Raw genomic sequence first — 18,605 nt, 5'->3', positions numbered from 1 at the left:
GACAATGTGAACTATGCATAAGTGGAAGATGTCATTATTCTTTCCTGTTTGGGCTTTTCTAAATAATAGAGGAAACACATCATTGTAGCTAAGTACAGATTTCCTATTCAAACATTTTTGAGGAAAAGAAACAATATATTCTCTCTTAGAAATCAACTATCTAATCTAAAGGCACTTGCAATTTACCATTTATTTCCATTCAGTTTGTCCACTTTTTTGTTTTCTTATTTTTATTTAAAAAAAAAACCACTATCTTCATTTTACATACCAATTCCAGTTCCCACTCCCTCCCCTACTCCTGTTTCCTCCATCTCCTCCCCAACCCCCCATTCACTCCTCAGAGAGGGTAAGGTACATTGCTTTGAGGAAGGACCAAGGCCCTCCCTACTATATCTAGACTGAGCAGGGTATCCCTCCAAAAAGAATGGGTTCCAAAAAGCCTATACAAGCAGTAGAGATAAACCCTGGTCCCACTGCCAGTGGCCCCTCACTTCTGCTCCAGCCATACAACTGTCACCCATATTCAGAGGGCCTAGTTTGGTCCTCTGCTGGTTCTTCCCTGTCAGGCCAGAGTTGGTGAGTTCCCATTAGCTCAGGCAAACTGTTTCAGTGGGTGTCCCCATCATGGTCTTGACCTCTTTGTTCATATTCTCACTTATCCCGCTCTTGGACTGGACTTTGGAAGCTCAGCCCAGTGCTCTGCTGCGGGTCTCTGACTCTTGTTTCTATCAGTTCCTGGATGAACGTTCTGTGGTGACATTTAAGATAGTGATTAATCTGACTACAGAACAAGGCCAGTTTGGGCACCCTCTCCTCTATTGCTAAGGGTATTATCTGGGGTCATCCTTGTGGATTTCTGGGAATTTCTCAAGTGTCAGGGTTCTTGCTAGCCCCATAATGGCTCCCTCAATCAAGATATCTTTCCTTGCTCTCTGCTTCTGTCTTTCCCCCATCTTGACTACCCCGTTCCCTCAAGTTCTCTTCCCCCTCTCTGTTTGTTTTGGAGACAGGATCTCACTATGTAGCTTTGGCTGGGCAGAAGTCACTGTGTAAACCAGGCTGACCTCAAATTCAGAGATCTTACCTGCCTGTGTCTCCAGAGTCCTGGGATTAAAGGCTTGTACCACCCTGCCTATCCATTTACATTCTTAATCTGGAGAGCTTAATGCCAAAGAACCCTACTGAGACCCTTTTTCATTTCTTTGAGTTATATGTGCAACAGAAGGTGATAGAATTGCCCCAATGCTGCCAGCAGTATCCTAGTAACCCACATCCTTAGCATCCTTAGGTGCTCCTAATTTCATCTCATTCTGTCACATTTCCTGTACATTGTAATGTTCTTCAGACATTTTCTATTGTCGGATGAGCATCTAATCTACTACATCTAATTAGAATTAAGACTGACTGAAATTGTATTTGTTTCTCCGTAGTCATAAATCTTATTCGTCCTTCCATTATACTTGAATCTGAGGCAGAAGGATTTTTTTCTTGATTTTATACTATCCTTTGTCTTCAGGATAGCTGTATATTCTTTGTTTTTTCTTCTGGTATATTCCTCCATTACCTAGGTATATGGTCTTGGTTTTGTTCTGAGACAATCTCATGTAGGCTTTCTTTCATCTTTCTGTCTCAACTTCCCAGATGCTGGGATTACAAGCATGTGCCACCATGCCTAAATTTAGAAAGTCTTAACTCTCTTGTCTTTAAAGGGAAATAAACCTGTCTCAATCACAATAATTTCTATAAATTGCTGTTTCTTTAACCTCCTCTTTGTACCTGCTGTTTGTTCCTTCTCTCTGTTTTCTCCTTTCCCCAGGCTTGCACTCGGTGTTCCACCAGGAAACCAAGGACATTTTTCCCTGTTAGTGTATTTACTCATTAGCAGTACAAGTCTGAACTTTTGACTTTTCATTGTCTTCGCCATTCTATACAAACTGCTTTCTGAGCTTACTGAGCCAGCCAATTGGCTCCTTACTTTCTTTTTCTTTCCTTTCCTTTTCTTTTCTTTTCTTTTTTCTTTTTGTTCTTGGAACTAGCTCTTGTAGACCAGGCTGGCCTCATACTCACAGAGATCCACCTGCCTCTGCCTCCCAAGCACTGGTATTAAAGGTATGCGCCACCACTGCCCGGCGGTTCCTTAATTTCTATATGGCATTTCACATACGGGCTTCCGAAATGATTTTTTTGCTAAGTTGCTTTGCCAACACCCATCAGTTGTCTTCCATAGTTTGCATTTAGGCACTCTCCAAAGTTAGATTTCTCTTTCTGAAGGTTTATGTCTAACCAGGTATCAGGGATCATGCCTGTGATTCCAGCAATTGGGAACTTGATAAAAGGGAATTGCTGTAGGCCTGATGCCCATCTTGGCCTACATTGTGTGTTCTAAGTTCAGGCCAGCATGAGTAACAGAGTATGAGGTACTGTTTCACGATGAAACCAAGAAAACAAAAGCCACAAAGAGTTTATAGTGCAGTTAATTTAGGCAAAGTCTGAATGTGGGCTCACACCTAGAATTTCAGCACTTAAGAGTGCTAAGGGAGGAAGATTGCCAGCCTGGGCTACAGAATGAGACCCTGTCTCAAACAGACAAACAAAAATGAAAATAACACTGCAAATACATTTGAGACTTTAAAGTACTGATGTTTGCTTTGCTGTGGTGATTGCATTTCTATTCACATCCCTATCACTTCCACTCTAAGAGTTGATATTTCTAAATGCTACTTAAAGCTCTCGTCTGGGTTTCCCAATCTGCTGATGGCACCACATCGGTCCACATCATTCAGGTGTAGAAATACTTGACTTCCCTTTCCCTTTGCCCTTTGATTACAACATACAGCTAGACTTCTGTTTTAGTTAGGATTAGCACTGCTATGATGAAACACGATGACTAAAAGCAGGTTTAGTAGGGGAGGCTTTGTTTGGTAGTCTGTCATTGAAGGAAGTCAAGGCAGGAACTCTGCAGGGCAAGAACCTGGAGGCAGGAGCTGATACAGAGGCCATGGAGGGGTGCTGCTTACTCGCTTGCTTCCCATGACTTGGTCAGCCGACTTTCTTGTAGAAATCAGAACCACCAGCTCAGGGATGGCAACACCCACAATGGGTAGGGCCCTCTTCCATCAATCACTAATTAAGAAAATGCCCTAAAACCTGTCTACAGCCCAATCTTATGGAGACATTTTCTTTATTGGGGTTCTCTTCTCACAGATGACTTCAGTTTGTGTCAAGTTGACATAAAACTAACTAGCCAGCACAACTTCTGACTGTATCATTGCATTTCCATTCTGTGTAATACCCTTTCTTTCCCTTCTCATCTACAGTGCCCGAGACTACTTAGTTCCTAGGTTAATTTGTGGCCTCCTAACTGACCTTAAGCTTTTTATCTTCTGCACCAGTATTGATATTTCTCCCAAAATAATGATTCTGGTCTTGTTTTGTTGTCTCTTGTTTATAGAATATAGTCTAAACTTTTTACCTTCTATTTAATCTCCCTTTTTCTCTTTTTTTTCTCCCACTAGTGCATCTCTCACAGCTCTGCTTACCAGGCAGGACCAGTTGCCAGTTTGCATGTCCTTGGTTTCCTGACTGAGCTGTTGACTTGTCTTTAGCCTTGTTCTCTGCCTGTCAGAAATGCACATATTTTGTGAGGCCCAGCCTAAATGGTATCTTACAGTATAATAAATCAGAAGCAGTAGCCTCCTAGGATTTACTGTGTTCATTTCCCAGGAAGGCCTGTGTTATAAGCGTGTTCTGACTCTGCTCCCTTCAAAGATTTTAACTTAGCATTCTGCTTTTGTACAGTTTATTATAGAGTGAATATGTTTTTCATTTTTAACTTTTTTCACCCACCAATAGGTTTATGCTAAAACTATAGATGGGCAACAGACCATTATTGCATGTATTGAAAGCCACCAGTTTCAGCCCAAAAACTTCTGGTAAGAAATAGATGTTCTATTCTATTTGTATTTAATTTATATTGGAAAAAAATTAGTGACTGAGGTTTTATTTTCAAACTATCTTGGGATAGATTTAGATTTAGAGTCTTTATTTCTCCATCTTTAAAATTAAGAATTTAATCCTTTCATTTCTGTCTGTTTTTCTCATGTGTGTGTGTTTGTGAGTGTGTGTGTTGTTTTAGTTTTATTTACTTATTTTTTTTTTCAAGACAGGGTTTCTCTTTGTAAGGAACAGTCCTGGCTTCATTTCTAAGACTTTTATAATTGTTTCTTTTTGAAAAACGCTGTTTGCTAGCTGGGTGGTATTGGCGCACACCTTTAATCCCAGCACTCGGGAGGCAGAGGCAGGCGGATCTCTGAGTTTGAGGTCATCCTGATCTACAAGAGCTAGTTCCAGGACAGGCTCTAGAGCTACAGAGAAACCCTGTCTTGAAAAACCAAAAAAAAAAAGAAAAATACTGTTTATTATACCGAGTGAGAATATGTAATTCAAGTGGCTACAGGCTTTAGAACAGCTGGTTCAGGAGCAGCTAAATGCTGGATATATTAAAGAATCTACTAGCCCTTGTAATTCTCCTGTTTTTGTTATTATAAAGAAGTCTGGAAAATGGAGAATGCTGACAGACCTAAGAGCCATAAATAAAGTATTTCAGCCTGCAGGCTCTCTACAGCCTGGAATGCCTTTGCCTTCTCTGTTACCTAAAGAATGGGCTATTATAGTTATTGACTTAAAAGACTGTTTCTTCACTATACCTTTATAAGAAAATAATAGGGAAAAATTTGCCTTCACAGTGCCTACTTAGAATAATTCTCAGCCAGTCAAGAGATATTCCTCCCACAGGGAATGTTAAATATTGGGCACCTGACAGTGTGAGTGGTATTGCAGGAGTTACAAATTGCCTTTATTATGGAGATACAAAGGAAATGGGATTCGGAGGAAAACCACAAACACACAGCACTGGACCAGCTCCTGTGTCTTGCCTCTCTGCCCCAGGGAAATATAAACAGCAGCATAAACTTGCTTCTGCTTTGACCTCCCAAAAGAGCAAGCACATTTCTTTACCCTGCTTATCAATCCACACATAGTACCATGCCCTAAGGGCCAGTAACCCAAACGCTATTAGCTGAATTAATTCCCACAACAAGTATGTGATTTACAAAGTATGCAGTTGAAAGTCTTCAGTTTTCCTTGAGTTGGGGGTTGTCCATACCTTGGCCTGATTGTAACTTAGTGCACCTAAAGCAGGCTCTAATGACTTGAGAAGAACCTTCTATAATCAGAACAGGTGTTTCTGCCTCTATTGACAATCTTGAGTTTGTCACATTGAAAATAGCTCCACCACACAAACTTCTGTGTCAGATCACCTCTTTCTTGTGCCTGCTGCTAATCCTGCAGCATCATGTATATGCTGTGTTTTATAGGAATGGTCGTTGGAGGTCAGAGTGGAAGTTCACCATCACACCACCTACAGCCCAGGTGGTTGGAGTACTCAAGATTCAGGTAAGAGGGCAATGTATGTATAGATGATGGTTAAAATAAAGATGTCGTTTGCTCTTCATTCTGGTATTAGAAATAAAGACTAATAGAGCACTTCCATACCATGAGCAAGGCCCTGGGTTTGATTCCAGTACCACACAGGAGGGGAGAGAGCACTAAAGTATGTATTGATGTGAAAAAGAAGACAGTAGCAGGGAATGAAAGTAGGAGCCTCCTTCCCGGGAGCTACTTGAGAAGAGAGCTGCTATTCTGAGTTGATGGAGGATGATTATATAGCACATACTGCTGGTTTACTTTTTTTTCTTCAAGGACAACAAGGTCTTTTAGAAATAATCAAATAGTAGTTTTAGGAAAGAATAAAGTAGGTGAGTATTAAGACGTTAGGAGGGAACTGGGTACTAGGCATGGTGGCACACACCTTTAATCAGGGGCTTTGATGGGGGGGGATGCTCAGTAAGTTCAAGACCAGCCTGCTCTACATAGTGAGTTCTGGGACATCCAGGGTTATGTAGAGAGACTGTACCCTTTTTTTTTTTTTTAATTAAAAAGAGTCTTAGGCCTACAGGCATACATGCAGGCAGAACACTGTATACATGATAAATAAATAAATCTTTAAAAAAAGAGTTTTATTGTTGAACTTTTATTTTTTTTTTTTTTTCACAGAAAAGTAGATTGTTTTGTTTTGTTTGACACAGGGTTTACCCTGGCTGTCCTGGAACTTGTTCTGTAGTCCAGGCTGAACTTATAGAGAACAGAATTTACAGAGAACAGAAAAGTTTTTGATTAAATTTAAACAAAAGCAAAGAGATTCTAGAGAACATCCCGATCCTGTCATCTCCTGGAGTATCAGTCGTCAAGTGGAGCAGAGTTTTAATGCTGATGTCAGGACAGAGGAAGCTGAATGGTTGCTATTTGTGTGGGTTATCCTGATATCTTTGAAAAGATGTGACACTCTAATTCAGGTGGTTTATTTTCAGTCTAGCTAACTGAGGTCAGACTAAGTCTGATAAATTATACTATCAGTGTCTAACCATACCTATATTGCATTGTGTTGCCTTTAATAAAAAACTAGCAAGAGTTGCATTTTCAAAGTATGATTTAAACAAAAGCATGCCTGCGGGAGAGGTACGTAGTCTACTGATAGAGGGCTAACCTAACATGGACAAGCCAAGGATCTGTCCCTAGCACCAAAAAAAGGAGCATGTAAAGCCTACTACATACATACAGGTGATATCAGCATTCATCCTTACTACATGTGTGTTATTATCTACATTTTTACCTTTCTGGCCTCAGGAACATACTCCAGCTCAGGCAGATGGGATAGAAATGCTGAATCTTTTCTCTGAGAATAACCTTCAATGAACTCTATAAACTGATAGATAAATATGGTAATCTGTACCCTACCAATAGAATATAATAATAATAATAATATTATTATTATTCTGGCAGCAGAGATTGGTGCCCACAGCTGCAAGCAGCCTGGCAGTGTCCTTGCAAAACTTCCTCTAGTTTCACTAGTTTCTTGCTAGTGTTTCGTAAGTAGATTACCTCACAAATATGCTAGCTACTTCCCCTAACATCTTTTTCCTGGGGCCTTCTTCATGGAGAGCCTAACTGAAAGTAGCAAAGCTATCTTTCTGGTTTTGACAATTAAATCCACAAAGTGGCCTAATACTTCAGATTTTTATAACTATCTTTAATCAGGCAAATTGCTATATATTTATGTAAATATATTTCTTTGTCAGACAGAAATAGTAATTTGTGGTCTATCTTTTCCAGTGCAAACCTATAGTTAGAACATGCACAGAGTGACGATTCCTGACAAAATTTTATATAAAGACCTAACACCTCTTTGTTTATACTTATGTTTTTTGTTGTTGTTGTTTTGTTTTGTTTTTGCTGTCTTTTTGAGACAGGGTCTCCTGTAGCACCCGGGCTGGCCTTGAACTTGCTCTTATATAGCTTAAGATAACTTTGAAGTGATCCTCCTGCCTCATCCTCTTGGGAAGTAGGCATTGGCCACCAACTAGGATTTATTTGTATGCTTGGGATGAAACTCGGGGTGCTCAAAAAGCTCTCTGCCACTAAGCAAAATTTTCGGTACTGGGTTTTAGGGTTGTTTTGGTTTTAAGACAGGGTCTCTTGTTTTCCTCTTCTGGCCTAGAGCAGTTGTGAGCCTTGAATACCTGTCCTCCTGCTTCCACTTCCAAAATGCTGAGAATAACTCACCTGTACCACTACATGGCTTCTTTTTCTTTCTAACTTGAGACAGAGTGTCACATATACCCAATTTCCTGCCTTGTCCTCCCAAGTTCTAGGAGCTGGGCCTGCCATTTACTTTCCTTTTAATAGTCAAAATAAGGACTAGCAAGATAATCAGCAGCTAAAGGCATCTGCTCTCCAGTCTGATGGCCTGCGTTTAATACCCAGTTCCCAGATGATGGGAAGGAGAACTGACTCCTGCAAGCTGTCCTTTGACCTCCATATGTGAACACATATGCACTCAATAAATGATTTGATTTTAAATAAAGTAAAAGTCATATATATTGAACATTATTTGGAAAAGTTATCTAGATACTTACCTTTTATATTTTCCATTGTCAAATTTGTTATTCTATAGATAAAAGTGTAATTCTGAGAAGTAATCATTTTTAAAGACTTAAATTACTAGCAGGCATATTCGAGTTTATATAGTCAGTGGGACTTTGTTGTGTTTTGGTTTTGTTTCGTTAGTAACTGAATTGTGGAGATGGTTCTGCTTTAGAGCAAGTAGAGTTTAAGTTGAATCTAAAGTCATGTTGGTATATGAGCTCATAAAACTGGTGTTTTTCAGATTTTCATTTGAGTTTATAACATTGAAGCTCACTGCCCTTCTAGTCTTTTCCATCCTTGTTGTTTCTGTTTTTGTTTTTCAAGACAGGGTTTCTCTATGTGTCTCTGGCTGTTTTAGAACTTGCTCTGTAGACCAGGCTAGCCTTGAGCACACAGAGATCCTCCTGCTGCTGCCTCCTGCGTGCTGGGATTAAAGGTGTGCACCACCACTGCCCAGCTCCATGTGTAATTCTTAAGAAGCATAACAGATCATCATGGCCTAGACCTGTAATCCTACCTATGTAGGAGGCTGAGGCAGGAAGTATAGAGTGAGACTTTGTCAAAAGAAAAAAAGAAATTAAAATTAAAAAGAACTGTGACAGAAGTTCAAACTAGTTACATGTTCTTTTTTGTTGTTTTTGGGGGTAGAATTTCACTCTGTAGCCCATGTTGGCCCCGAATTCACTGTCTAGTCCATCTTGGCAGCGGTCCTTTTGCGTCAGCTCATTCATACATGTTCCCACCATACCTGCCTTTCTACTTTAGCTCTGAAAACATGTCTGGCCTTGCATTGTGGTCTTTGACAGGGTGCTTTCTTAACATGTGGGAAGTCCTATGTTTAATCCTTAGGACTAGACAAGAAAAAAATAATTGTTGACCTTCAGCTGCAGGCAGACCAAGGCAGGCAGAAGCGGCAATGATGGGCTTGAAAAAGAAATCAGCAGGGGCTGGAGAGATGGCTCAGAGGTTAAGAGCACTGGCTGTTCTTCCGGAGGTCCTGAGTTCAATTCCCAGCAACCACATGGTGGCTCACAACCATCTGTACTGAGATCTGGCGCCCTCCTCTGGCGTGCAGGCATACATCGAGGCAGAATGTTGTATACATAATAAATAAATAAATAAATAAATAAATAAATAAATAAATAAATAAATAAATAAATAAAAGAAATAAGCAAAGATGTCTTTTTGCTCAAGTGTGTGAAGAAGTAAAGATTCTATTTAGATTGCTGTAACAAAATCCTTCTGATTGGGTAGTTTATAAACAGCAGGTTAATAGTTCCCTCTTGTATAAAGTGCTTTTCTTTTGACACAATAAAACACCATGACCATAGGCAGTTTACAGAAGAGAGCTTATGGTTCCGAAGGGGAAGAGTCATGACAGAGGCAGAGTAGCAAGTGACATGGCAGCTGGAGCAGGAAGCTTAGAGATCACATTCTCAACCTCAGGCAAAAAGGGAAAGAGCAAACTGAAAGTAGGATAAGACTCTGAACTCTCAGAGCCCACCCACCCCTGACGATGTGTTTTCTATCTAATGCTATTGCTGATTTGGGGAAGACACCAACATTCAGTCCATAGCACTAAGTGAAGAAAATGACATCTGGACACTCTTCCATCACCTCTAATAAAATAAAGTTTGAATTCTTGATTTGGCTCTCAAGATCTTTGCCCTCTTTGCCATCTAGCTTCAATTTCGTAGTCAAGTCTGTTGATACATTTGTTTCACATCTGTTCATATAGTAAGGTCTTTGTCCTTCCCTCAACTAGACCAGTATGCTCCATTCTGATGCTTAGCCCCTTGCTGGGTGACCCCATCTTGTCTGCTGAGGGGACCGCTCTTATGTTCAAAACCCTGTTCTGTTTTGGGGTTTTGTTATTATTTGTTTTCCATTTTACTAATAGTTTCCCTAATCCTGTTCTGCATGGCCAGTTTGTAGTCCTTTTAAGAGAATTGAATGAATCTTGTAACTTGCCCAAATCTCTGAGCCTTGCAAGTCTTAGATCTACTGGTATGACTTGTATTCTTCCTTCTTGAAAACTGATTTTTGATTGTAGCTCATCACTTTACCTTACATATTCACGACTATGTTGCTGTTCCGTGTTGTGGGGCTAGAGATCGAATCTGGGGTCTCGTGTGAAGTAGGCAAATGCTCTACCACTAAGCTACGTCTGTAGCTACAGAAACGCTTCCATCATACAACTTACATGTATTTATGGGGAGGGGGTGGATGTGTCATAGTGCATACAAGGAGGCCAGAGAACAACACGAGGGAGGTGCTTCTCTCCTTCCACCGTGTAGTTCCGGGGATTGAACTCAAGTCAGCAAGAGTTTTTACCCACTGAACCATCTCAACAACCCAACACTTATTGTAATTTTTAAAATATTATTTTTATTTTTTGTGTATGGGTATTTTACCAGCATGTGTGTCTCTGTACCTTGTTGTGTGCCTGGTATCCAAGGAGGTCAGAAGAGGATATCAGATTCCCTATAAATAAATTTATGAGTGGTTCTGACCTGCCGTGTGGGTGCTGGGAATGGAACCTGGGTCCTCTGCAAGAGCAGCAAATGTTCTTAGCCACTGCACCATCTCTTCAGCTCCTCATTTTTGCGACTTACTAATAAACTTTTGGTTTTCAGTCCTCCCTTTGGCCTTTAAGCTTTTTCTGAACATAGTGTGGTTTACTTGCCAATATTAGTAATTATGCAAAAGGGAAAATATCTCAGTTAGGTACTAGAGTTCATTAAGAGTCCTTGATTTTCATGGATAAAATCTGATGCTTAGTGATTTTCATTTTAATTATTTTGATACTGTTAGAGTAGGATCTTGTCACTTGTGGTGGCTCACTACTGTAATCCCAGCACTTGGGAGATGCTGTGTGATTTGTATGATTGCCTCAAATTCCAGACCAGCCAGACTCTGTTTCAAAAGAAATAGAATGCCAGTGTTGCATTTGTATCGTCATGTATCATCCAGTGCCTATAATGGAGCAAGCATGTTTGTTAAACTTAGAAATCTCTTCAAAAGATTTTTGATACTATTTTCATGAATTTTCATACCATTGTGAGTTGTCATTGATCATATTATTTATTCAGAGTGGTTAAAAATTGTTCCCTCAGCACTGCATACATTTCTGCATGAACTAGGCATAACCCTTCTCAAATATTATCTCTCACAGGTTCATTACTATGAAGATGGCAATGTTCAGTTGGTCAGTCATAAAGATGTACAGGATTCAGTCACTGTTTCTGTGAGTATGCAGTCTGGGATATCATTTTGTCTTTTTTTAGAAAATTGGCTTTGCACCTGACAGACAACTGTGCAGACTTGAACAATTTATGTCGGTGCCTCTTATTACCAAGGATATGTACTGGTTAAAGTCTTTGACTAAAAAGATAGTTGTCATGTCTTAAAACAGCCTTTGTTTGTTTGTTTGTTTTGGGGGAGAAATTTTGTTTGAGACAGGTTCTTGTGTATCCTAGTTTGTCTCTGAACATCTTTGTAGCCATTGATGACCTTAACTCCTATTTTTCCTGCCTCTACCTCTCTGCTGCTGAGTTAACAGCATTATAGGGGTATATCAGAGCAAATTTCAGGACAGGCTCCAAAGCTACAGAGAAACCCTGCCTTGAAAACTCGATAGATGGAGAGAGAGGGAGAGGGAGAGGGAGAGATAAAAAGCTGCTCTGCATGACAGGGCATACCTGTAATCTTCACACTCAAAGACTGAGGCAGAAAGATTGTTGTTAGTTCGAGGAGGCTGGTATAGACTACACCATGAGATATTATCTCTGATAAAATAATGAAAATTCAGTAAAGTTAAAATATTTAATTAAAAATCATGTTGACATAGTTCTTATTTTTTAGTTTTTCAAGACAGGGTTTTTCAGTGTAACAACCCTAGCTGCCCTGGAGCTAGCTCTGTAGACCAAGCTGGCCTCAAACTCACAGAGGTCCACCTGCCTCTGCCTCCCCAGTGCTGGGATTAAAGCGTGCGCCATAGTCGTCTGGCGTGTTGACACAGTTCTATAATTCAGCATTTGGGAAGTGGAAACAGGAATATCAGAAGTTCAAGGCTAGCCTTGGCAATAGGAGACCTTGTCTCAAAACATTTTAACAGGTCATCCTGAACTATAGAAGAACTTCAAGGTCAGCCTTGGCAGTTTAGTGATGATCTCTCAAAATATAATTCGAGTTCGAGGCCAGCCCAAGATATGTGAGACTCTCCTTGTAACAAAAGAAAAAGGTTTCAAGGTAGAAGCCAGGTATGTTACCCATACCTGTACCTGTAAGCCCAGCTATTAATAAACCTAAAGCAGGAAGACAGAAAAGTTCGAGGCCAGGCTGGATAGATAGTTCAAAGGTTAGGGTCCCTGTAATTCTGGCTCCAAGAGACCCAACACCCTTTTGAGGATTCTGCACTCAGATATGTATAAATAAATCTTTAGAAAAAAATAAGTTCAAGACCTGCCTCAGCATAGAAGTTTGCCATGAGGTCCTGTCTTAAACTGAACTTTTTAAAGGACTTCTGGGGGAGGTTGGGTGGGAGAGATGACTCTGAAGAGGTCACAGTTTAGTTCCCAGCATCCATAGTAATGCTTTACAGCCACCTGTGACCTCTTCATTTGACCTCTGAGGGCCAATATGCACACACGCATATACACATAAATAAAAAATAAATATGGAAAGGGGGCTGAGAAACTGAGTGTGGTAGTATATACCTGTAGTGCTAGTTAGTACTTGAGAGATGAAGGCAAGAGAATTGTAAATTAAAGTTATCCTTGGCTACATAGCAAGTCAATGCCTGTTGCAATACAAAAGACCTTGTGTCAAAAACGATAAAACATCCCGGGTTGTGGTGGCACACACATTTAATCCCAGCACCCAGGAGGCAGAGGGAAGAGGATCTCTATGAGTTGGAGGCTAGCTTGATCTACAGAGTGAGTTCTAGGACAGTCAAGGCTATACAGTGAAATCCTGTCCTGTGGGAAAAAAAAAAGACAAAACAGAGGAAAAGAAGGCTGAGGATACAGCTCAGCATTAGAGTATTTGCCTAATATGCATAAGGTTCAATCTGTAGTACTGCATATGCAAATAATTTCAAGATAGGATGCTATGTTTGGGGAATATTTAATGGTAAAATGGAGAGAACATTGATTCTAATGGCAAAGTCCTAGATTTAGGTCATGTCCTTTTTTTTCTATTGTCATCTGCCAAATGAACGTGCTGATAATAGCACATCCACTTCACAGTGTTGTCTTAGCATTAAGAAGAGAGAATGTGCACATGAGCACTGCATAGCTAGGATTATTGTACAAGTGTCAGTTCATGGGGTGGGCTTTTCTGTGTCTTTTCTTTGCTTACCCATTTTTAGAAAATACTATTCCCCTCTTTTATTTCATTAGAATGAAGTCCAAACTGCCAAGGAGTTTATTAAAATCATAGAGAGTGCAGAAAATGAGTATCAGGTAAGAAGATTTGGAAGTGATTTTTTTCTGTGATTTTGTTCAATCCTTTGTGTCCTTTAGCGTAAGAACATGCAGTGTTGGGCACTGCTAAGTGTGAGACTACAGACCCTGCGGTTTGTCATTCTCTTTACAATTATGAGACTGCAGCCATGTACCAGGACTACAGATGAGTTTGATTTGGTTTTGAGACTGAAGTGGAGCTCAACATACATGTTATCCTGTGTCCTTTCTAGCATGCCCTTTGTCTGATTACCTTCCTGTTTACAAACAACTCATCATCAATTATCTATTGCAGACAGCAATTAGTGAAAACTATCAGACAATGTCAGACACCACGTTCAAGGCCTTGCGCCGGCAGCTTCCAGTTACCCGCACCAAAATCGACTGGAACAAGATACTCAGTTACAAGATTGGCAAAGAAATGCAGAATGCTTAAAGGCCAACTGTAGGAGTCTCCAGTACAAAGAAAGAAAAGGATTCAACATGGTGTGGTCATATGATCAATAAGTGATTTATAAACAAACAAGAGTGATATTTTGCTAGTTAACAAAGTTAACAGATCTTCTAGCCTCATGGAATACTGTTGAGCCTACAGCACTGTCTTGATTCTTTTGTGTGTGTGTTCTCTGCCTTGTAATTTTCTGTTATCACTATATCTACTTGTAAATCTTTTTTTTAAATTCTGCTACATTTAATGTCAAAGAGATCTATCCTGAAGTCATTTTACTGTTTAGAAAATGTCCTAACCATGACGTCCTGTTGCTGGTTTTTACAGAGTATTTGGTCAGTACTTTTTACCCCATGCTTTAAAGCAATTCCAGTGCTTCAGTGGCTTTTACTGATCCACCAATTGCTAAAGAGGCTATGTTATGAACTGTAACTAAGTGGACAACACACTCCTCTGTCTGACTGCTTTGATTGTTTATAGCATCTCACAATTATAGTTTTCATACATTTGGATTGGGGCTTTTTGGGTCCATGTTGGGAGGCAAAGGAAGTTTCTTGAATATTCCATGGCAGCAGCTTCTCTGGGAACTTGTTTTTAAATCCAAAGACTTGAACCACATCCCCTGCACATGAACGTTTATTTTCATTCTCTCGTCTCCTCCCATATACTTCCATTGTAGCCATAGATGTCTGCAGGAAGTGCAGCTTAGAAAATACATTGGGAGACACCAGGATTGTCAGTCAATCACATGGGCCTATTTTCTTTAATGGAAAGAAATGCCTGATCACCTGGAATGCTGGAATGACAGGATCAAACAACCTGGTGATCCTGTGCTATTCTATTAGGGGCCAGCCTCCAACTGAAGCCCCATCCCACCCCACCCCTTCCCACACACACAATATTCTGAGTATTGTTTAGGCCCTAGTCCTGGGCTTTGTCTGTCAGTGAATAGAACTTATGTCTATTACATATCCTTCCTTTCTAGGCCTCAGCCCTAAATTCTGTTTGTCAGTCAATAAAACTCATTCTTATTGTAAAGACACAGGTGCTTTACTATTTGGCAAGGGAATTTTGATGTAGCTAGCCCCGAAGCTTTGTTTTGAGAATTGTCATGTGGAGACTTTTTTTTCCCCCAAAGTTCTACTATGTTTAAATGTGTGAAAAAATTAAAACACAGGATTAGCTTGTAGAAGTCTTGATCCTGTCTGACCAAGTCTGGCTGCACCAAGTTTTCATTCTGTCTCTCCTCAGTCCACTTTCCTGCCAGTGGCAATACCTGCAGGAATGCCTCAACAGATGTCAGCTTTTTTAGAGGAGTTTTGCCCATTTGTATTTCTGTTTAATATTCAAGAACTGGTGACATACTGTGGATGTAGTAGAGTGTAAAGCTTGAAAACCGCGGGTGTTGAAGGGATAACGGGTAGCTGTGTTTTAGTGCTCTCGGCAGGCTTGTTCTATAAGCAGAGCAGTCAAACAGCTATGTTACCCACAAAGCTGGAAAGAACCAAAGTCAAAGTGAACTCCTAGGCAGTGTCTGTCTGCCATCACCTGGATTTCAGAGAATGCTAGTGCTTTCTCCTACTAAACAAGATGTAAAACTCATTCCAAATTACTTTCTCCATCATCCTGTAACTGTGATACAGATATCTTCCCAGGTATGTTGGAGGTATGCATGTGTGATTTCAGAGCACACAGGTAATGTGATGTGACCTATGACAACTGGTAATGGTGGACTCATTTACATTGTTTACATTTCTATGACCAGGCCTTAGGGGAAGGTCAGTTTTTTAAAAAACCAAGTAGTGTCTTCCTACCTGTCTCCAAACACAAGTCAAAACAGAAGGGTGTTTGCTTCAGCTTTGTTTTTTGCTTAGTAATACAGTCAAGCAGGAGTTTGTTTGCGGATGGAAGCTGTGTAAGCATTTTTGTTTATTTCAAATAAAATATATTTGTATTATTTGTCATTGATACTATCCATCCATGCCACACTATCTTCTGTATCAGGTAGTCCAATAGAAATACACCTGTTTTATTCTAAAATTGTGTTTGTCCTTTCTGTCCTATCAGTCTTTGTTTTCAAAGTAAGATATTCAACTATAATCGATTAATTTGTTGAGAATCTTCAGGGTTTCTTAAATTGGGTCCTATTTTCAACTACTATGGACTCAGTAAATATGCAAAGACTTGTAAAGAGCCGCTCCTTTTTAGGTGTGAGTAAAGCCTCTAAGACTGAGACAGGAGGATTGCTGGGAGGTTGAAGCCAAACAGGGCTACACAGGGAGTTTCAGGTCAGTCTAAACGACAGTACAAGGCCATTTCCAAGAAAAAAAGTGGGGGTGGAGAATGGAGGGGTTGCAGAGAGATGACTCAGCCTTTACAGTGCTGGCCTGCAGAAGACCCAAGTCCTGTTTCCAGCACTCAGCCACTTGTAACTCCAGTTCTAGGGGCTCCAACACCCTTTTCTGGCTTCTGGGCAATCGCACACATGTGCATATACACAAACATTTTTTAAAAATAGCTCCTAGGGAGTCCAGGCGTGGTGGTGTACATACCTTTGATCCCAGCATTCGGGATGCAGAGACAGGAAGATTTCTGAGTTCAAAGCCAGCCTGGTCTGAGTCCCAGGACAGCCAGGACTACACAGAAAAACACTGTCCAAAAGAAAGAAAAAGCACAAATGAAAATAAATGCTAGGAGTTGTATTAAAAAAAAAAAAAAAAAGTCTAAGTTTTACCGTTCTCCACCCAAAAGCTACCAATGACTCAAAGATTTTGTTTGGGACTTCCATCAATGTCAAAAAGAACCTGGTTATGAAAGAACAGGGCCTGAATATGATTGCAGTCACTAGGCAGGAGGTAAGATTGGAAGGATTCCTGCAGCTTAAGCCTGAGTACTCTTTTATATTGGCTTCACCTTAAATGTTTTCCTCTCCTCCTAGTCTGTCTTAGCTACTGACTTTTATCTTGGTTCATTCCTCTGCTTTTATATTCCTGCACCAACTGAGATCCCTTCCTGGGGGGGGGGGGGCATTTAACTATGCTCTATTCTTATAAACATTAAAATATTCTTCACTTTAATGTGTTGCCCCTATTAGCCTTCCCAAGTTCTTTACATTGATTTCCTTATTCCAGGAAGACTTAGAAAACAGGGTTTGGGAGTTGGCAAGGTTACCACCTTGGTTCAGCAAGTAGTCCCTGCTGTCGAGTCCACGGCCTGAGTTTGTTCCCAGGACCAACATGATTGAAGAAAAGAACCAACGTCCAAAAGTTGTCCTCTGGTCTTTATACTTAACAGTTCTGTTACTTGATAAACAAGAGGAAGTCAACACCTTGCCAGGTCCTCAGTAAACCTGACTTCCAACAGGGTAGTTGCTTCATTTTATCGTGCTGTAGAAATCAGCCTGTGCTGTGGTAGACAGAGGACAGGTTTTCTGTGACACCTCTCATGTTTGGGTCCAGGTACACTGTTGAACACTGTTTCCTTGTCATCCGAACCTCTGGTTGTCCCTCCCTTCATTGCCCGATCCTAGGGCCTTGTTTGTTTTATAATCTGAAATTTTGGTGCTAGACTTACTTATTCATGGGATACTTGATACATTCGCTCCAGATTTATACATCGGAGTTCCATCTTACAATTTACAGATGGGCCCTTGTGTTGTGTTTGTAAGAGATGGCCTTGCTATGTAGCCCAGGCTGCCTTCAGCTTGACGTCTGCTTCAGTCTTCTGTTTCTATCACCAAGCCCAGTCCTAGTTTAGAGTTCTGTATTGAATTATCTAGTAGACCTGATGTCCATGACCAGCTTCTTGTTTCTGAACAGTCCACCTATGAAAAACAGAGAAGATTAGTAAATACAGAATAAAACTGGATGGTTCCGTAGCTGTTGTTAAATTCTCCTTTAAACAGATGGTGTATATAATAGCATATCCCTTCCGAGGACAGGAGCCAGTTGCATACCTCTTCAAATCCAAGGTATCAAAAAGCATTTCTGAGGCTGGTGGTACTGGAGCATAACATCACTGTCGCCCAGTCCTGGGGGGTGGATGGAGGAGTTATTCATAAAAATATGCACCTCTCACCATTCAGGGCAATGCTGTTGCGTATAAAGTCACTGTGAATGTTGAATTAGTCAATGAAACTTGTTTCTTTTGAGACACTCTAACTTAACAATCCTGTCATAGTTGTGATGAATGAAGCTATATAACAACATTCTCTATGAAGCTTTCTGTGCTTAAGAATATTAAGCCACATTTCGACATTACCCATGGGAGTTATTTTTAAGCAGTAAAATCACAAAAAAAAAAAAAGCACAAAAGGGCAAAAGCCATGACATTAAATAGATCATTTGTTTATGAGGGCTAAAGCAAGGAGGCAGTGTCACAATGCTTTGCCTCAGCTGGGGCCATGGACACAGACACCTCTTTCCTGCTGCTTTGTGGATTCCCTTTAAACTTGCAAACCTATGCTCTTATGAAGACCAACTGTATCTGGTATGGCCTTTCCCTTGGTATGTGGTAGACTAATCAATTTCAGTACTTGAGTTTCCGACAGGTTTCCAGTAGCCTTGGGGAGCATAATCTAATTTGAACACAAAGGTTAGAGACTATTCAAATGATGATTTCTAGAACCTAAAGAACAAGTATTAAGAAAA

The 18,605-nt window shown here is 40.3% G+C and overlaps 1 protein-coding gene across 1 annotated transcript in view; it reads left to right on the top strand.

Moving 5' to 3' along the window:
* The window catches only part of Capza1 (capping actin protein of muscle Z-line subunit alpha 1), a 40,936-nt gene extending 24,940 nt beyond the window's left edge, over window positions 1-15,996 (top strand). The window contains exons 6-10 of the mRNA XM_038310889.1: window positions 3,853-3,932; window positions 5,376-5,454; window positions 11,219-11,290; window positions 13,446-13,508; window positions 13,804-15,996. Coding sequence (XP_038166817.1) covers window positions 3,853-3,932; window positions 5,376-5,454; window positions 11,219-11,290; window positions 13,446-13,508; window positions 13,804-13,944 — 435 coding nt within the window. The 3' untranslated portion in view covers window positions 13,945-15,996. The remainder of the gene's footprint in view (window positions 1-3,852; window positions 3,933-5,375; window positions 5,455-11,218; window positions 11,291-13,445; window positions 13,509-13,803) is intronic.
* Window positions 15,997-18,605: the final 2,609 nt, after the last annotated feature.

This window comes from Arvicola amphibius, chromosome 14 (assembly GCF_903992535.2).
Source record: "Arvicola amphibius chromosome 14, mArvAmp1.2, whole genome shotgun sequence".
Lineage (NCBI taxonomy): Eukaryota > Metazoa > Chordata > Mammalia > Rodentia > Cricetidae > Arvicola > Arvicola amphibius.
Note: the sequence above shows the minus strand (reverse complement) of the source record. Positions and strands in the feature narration are given on the sequence as shown.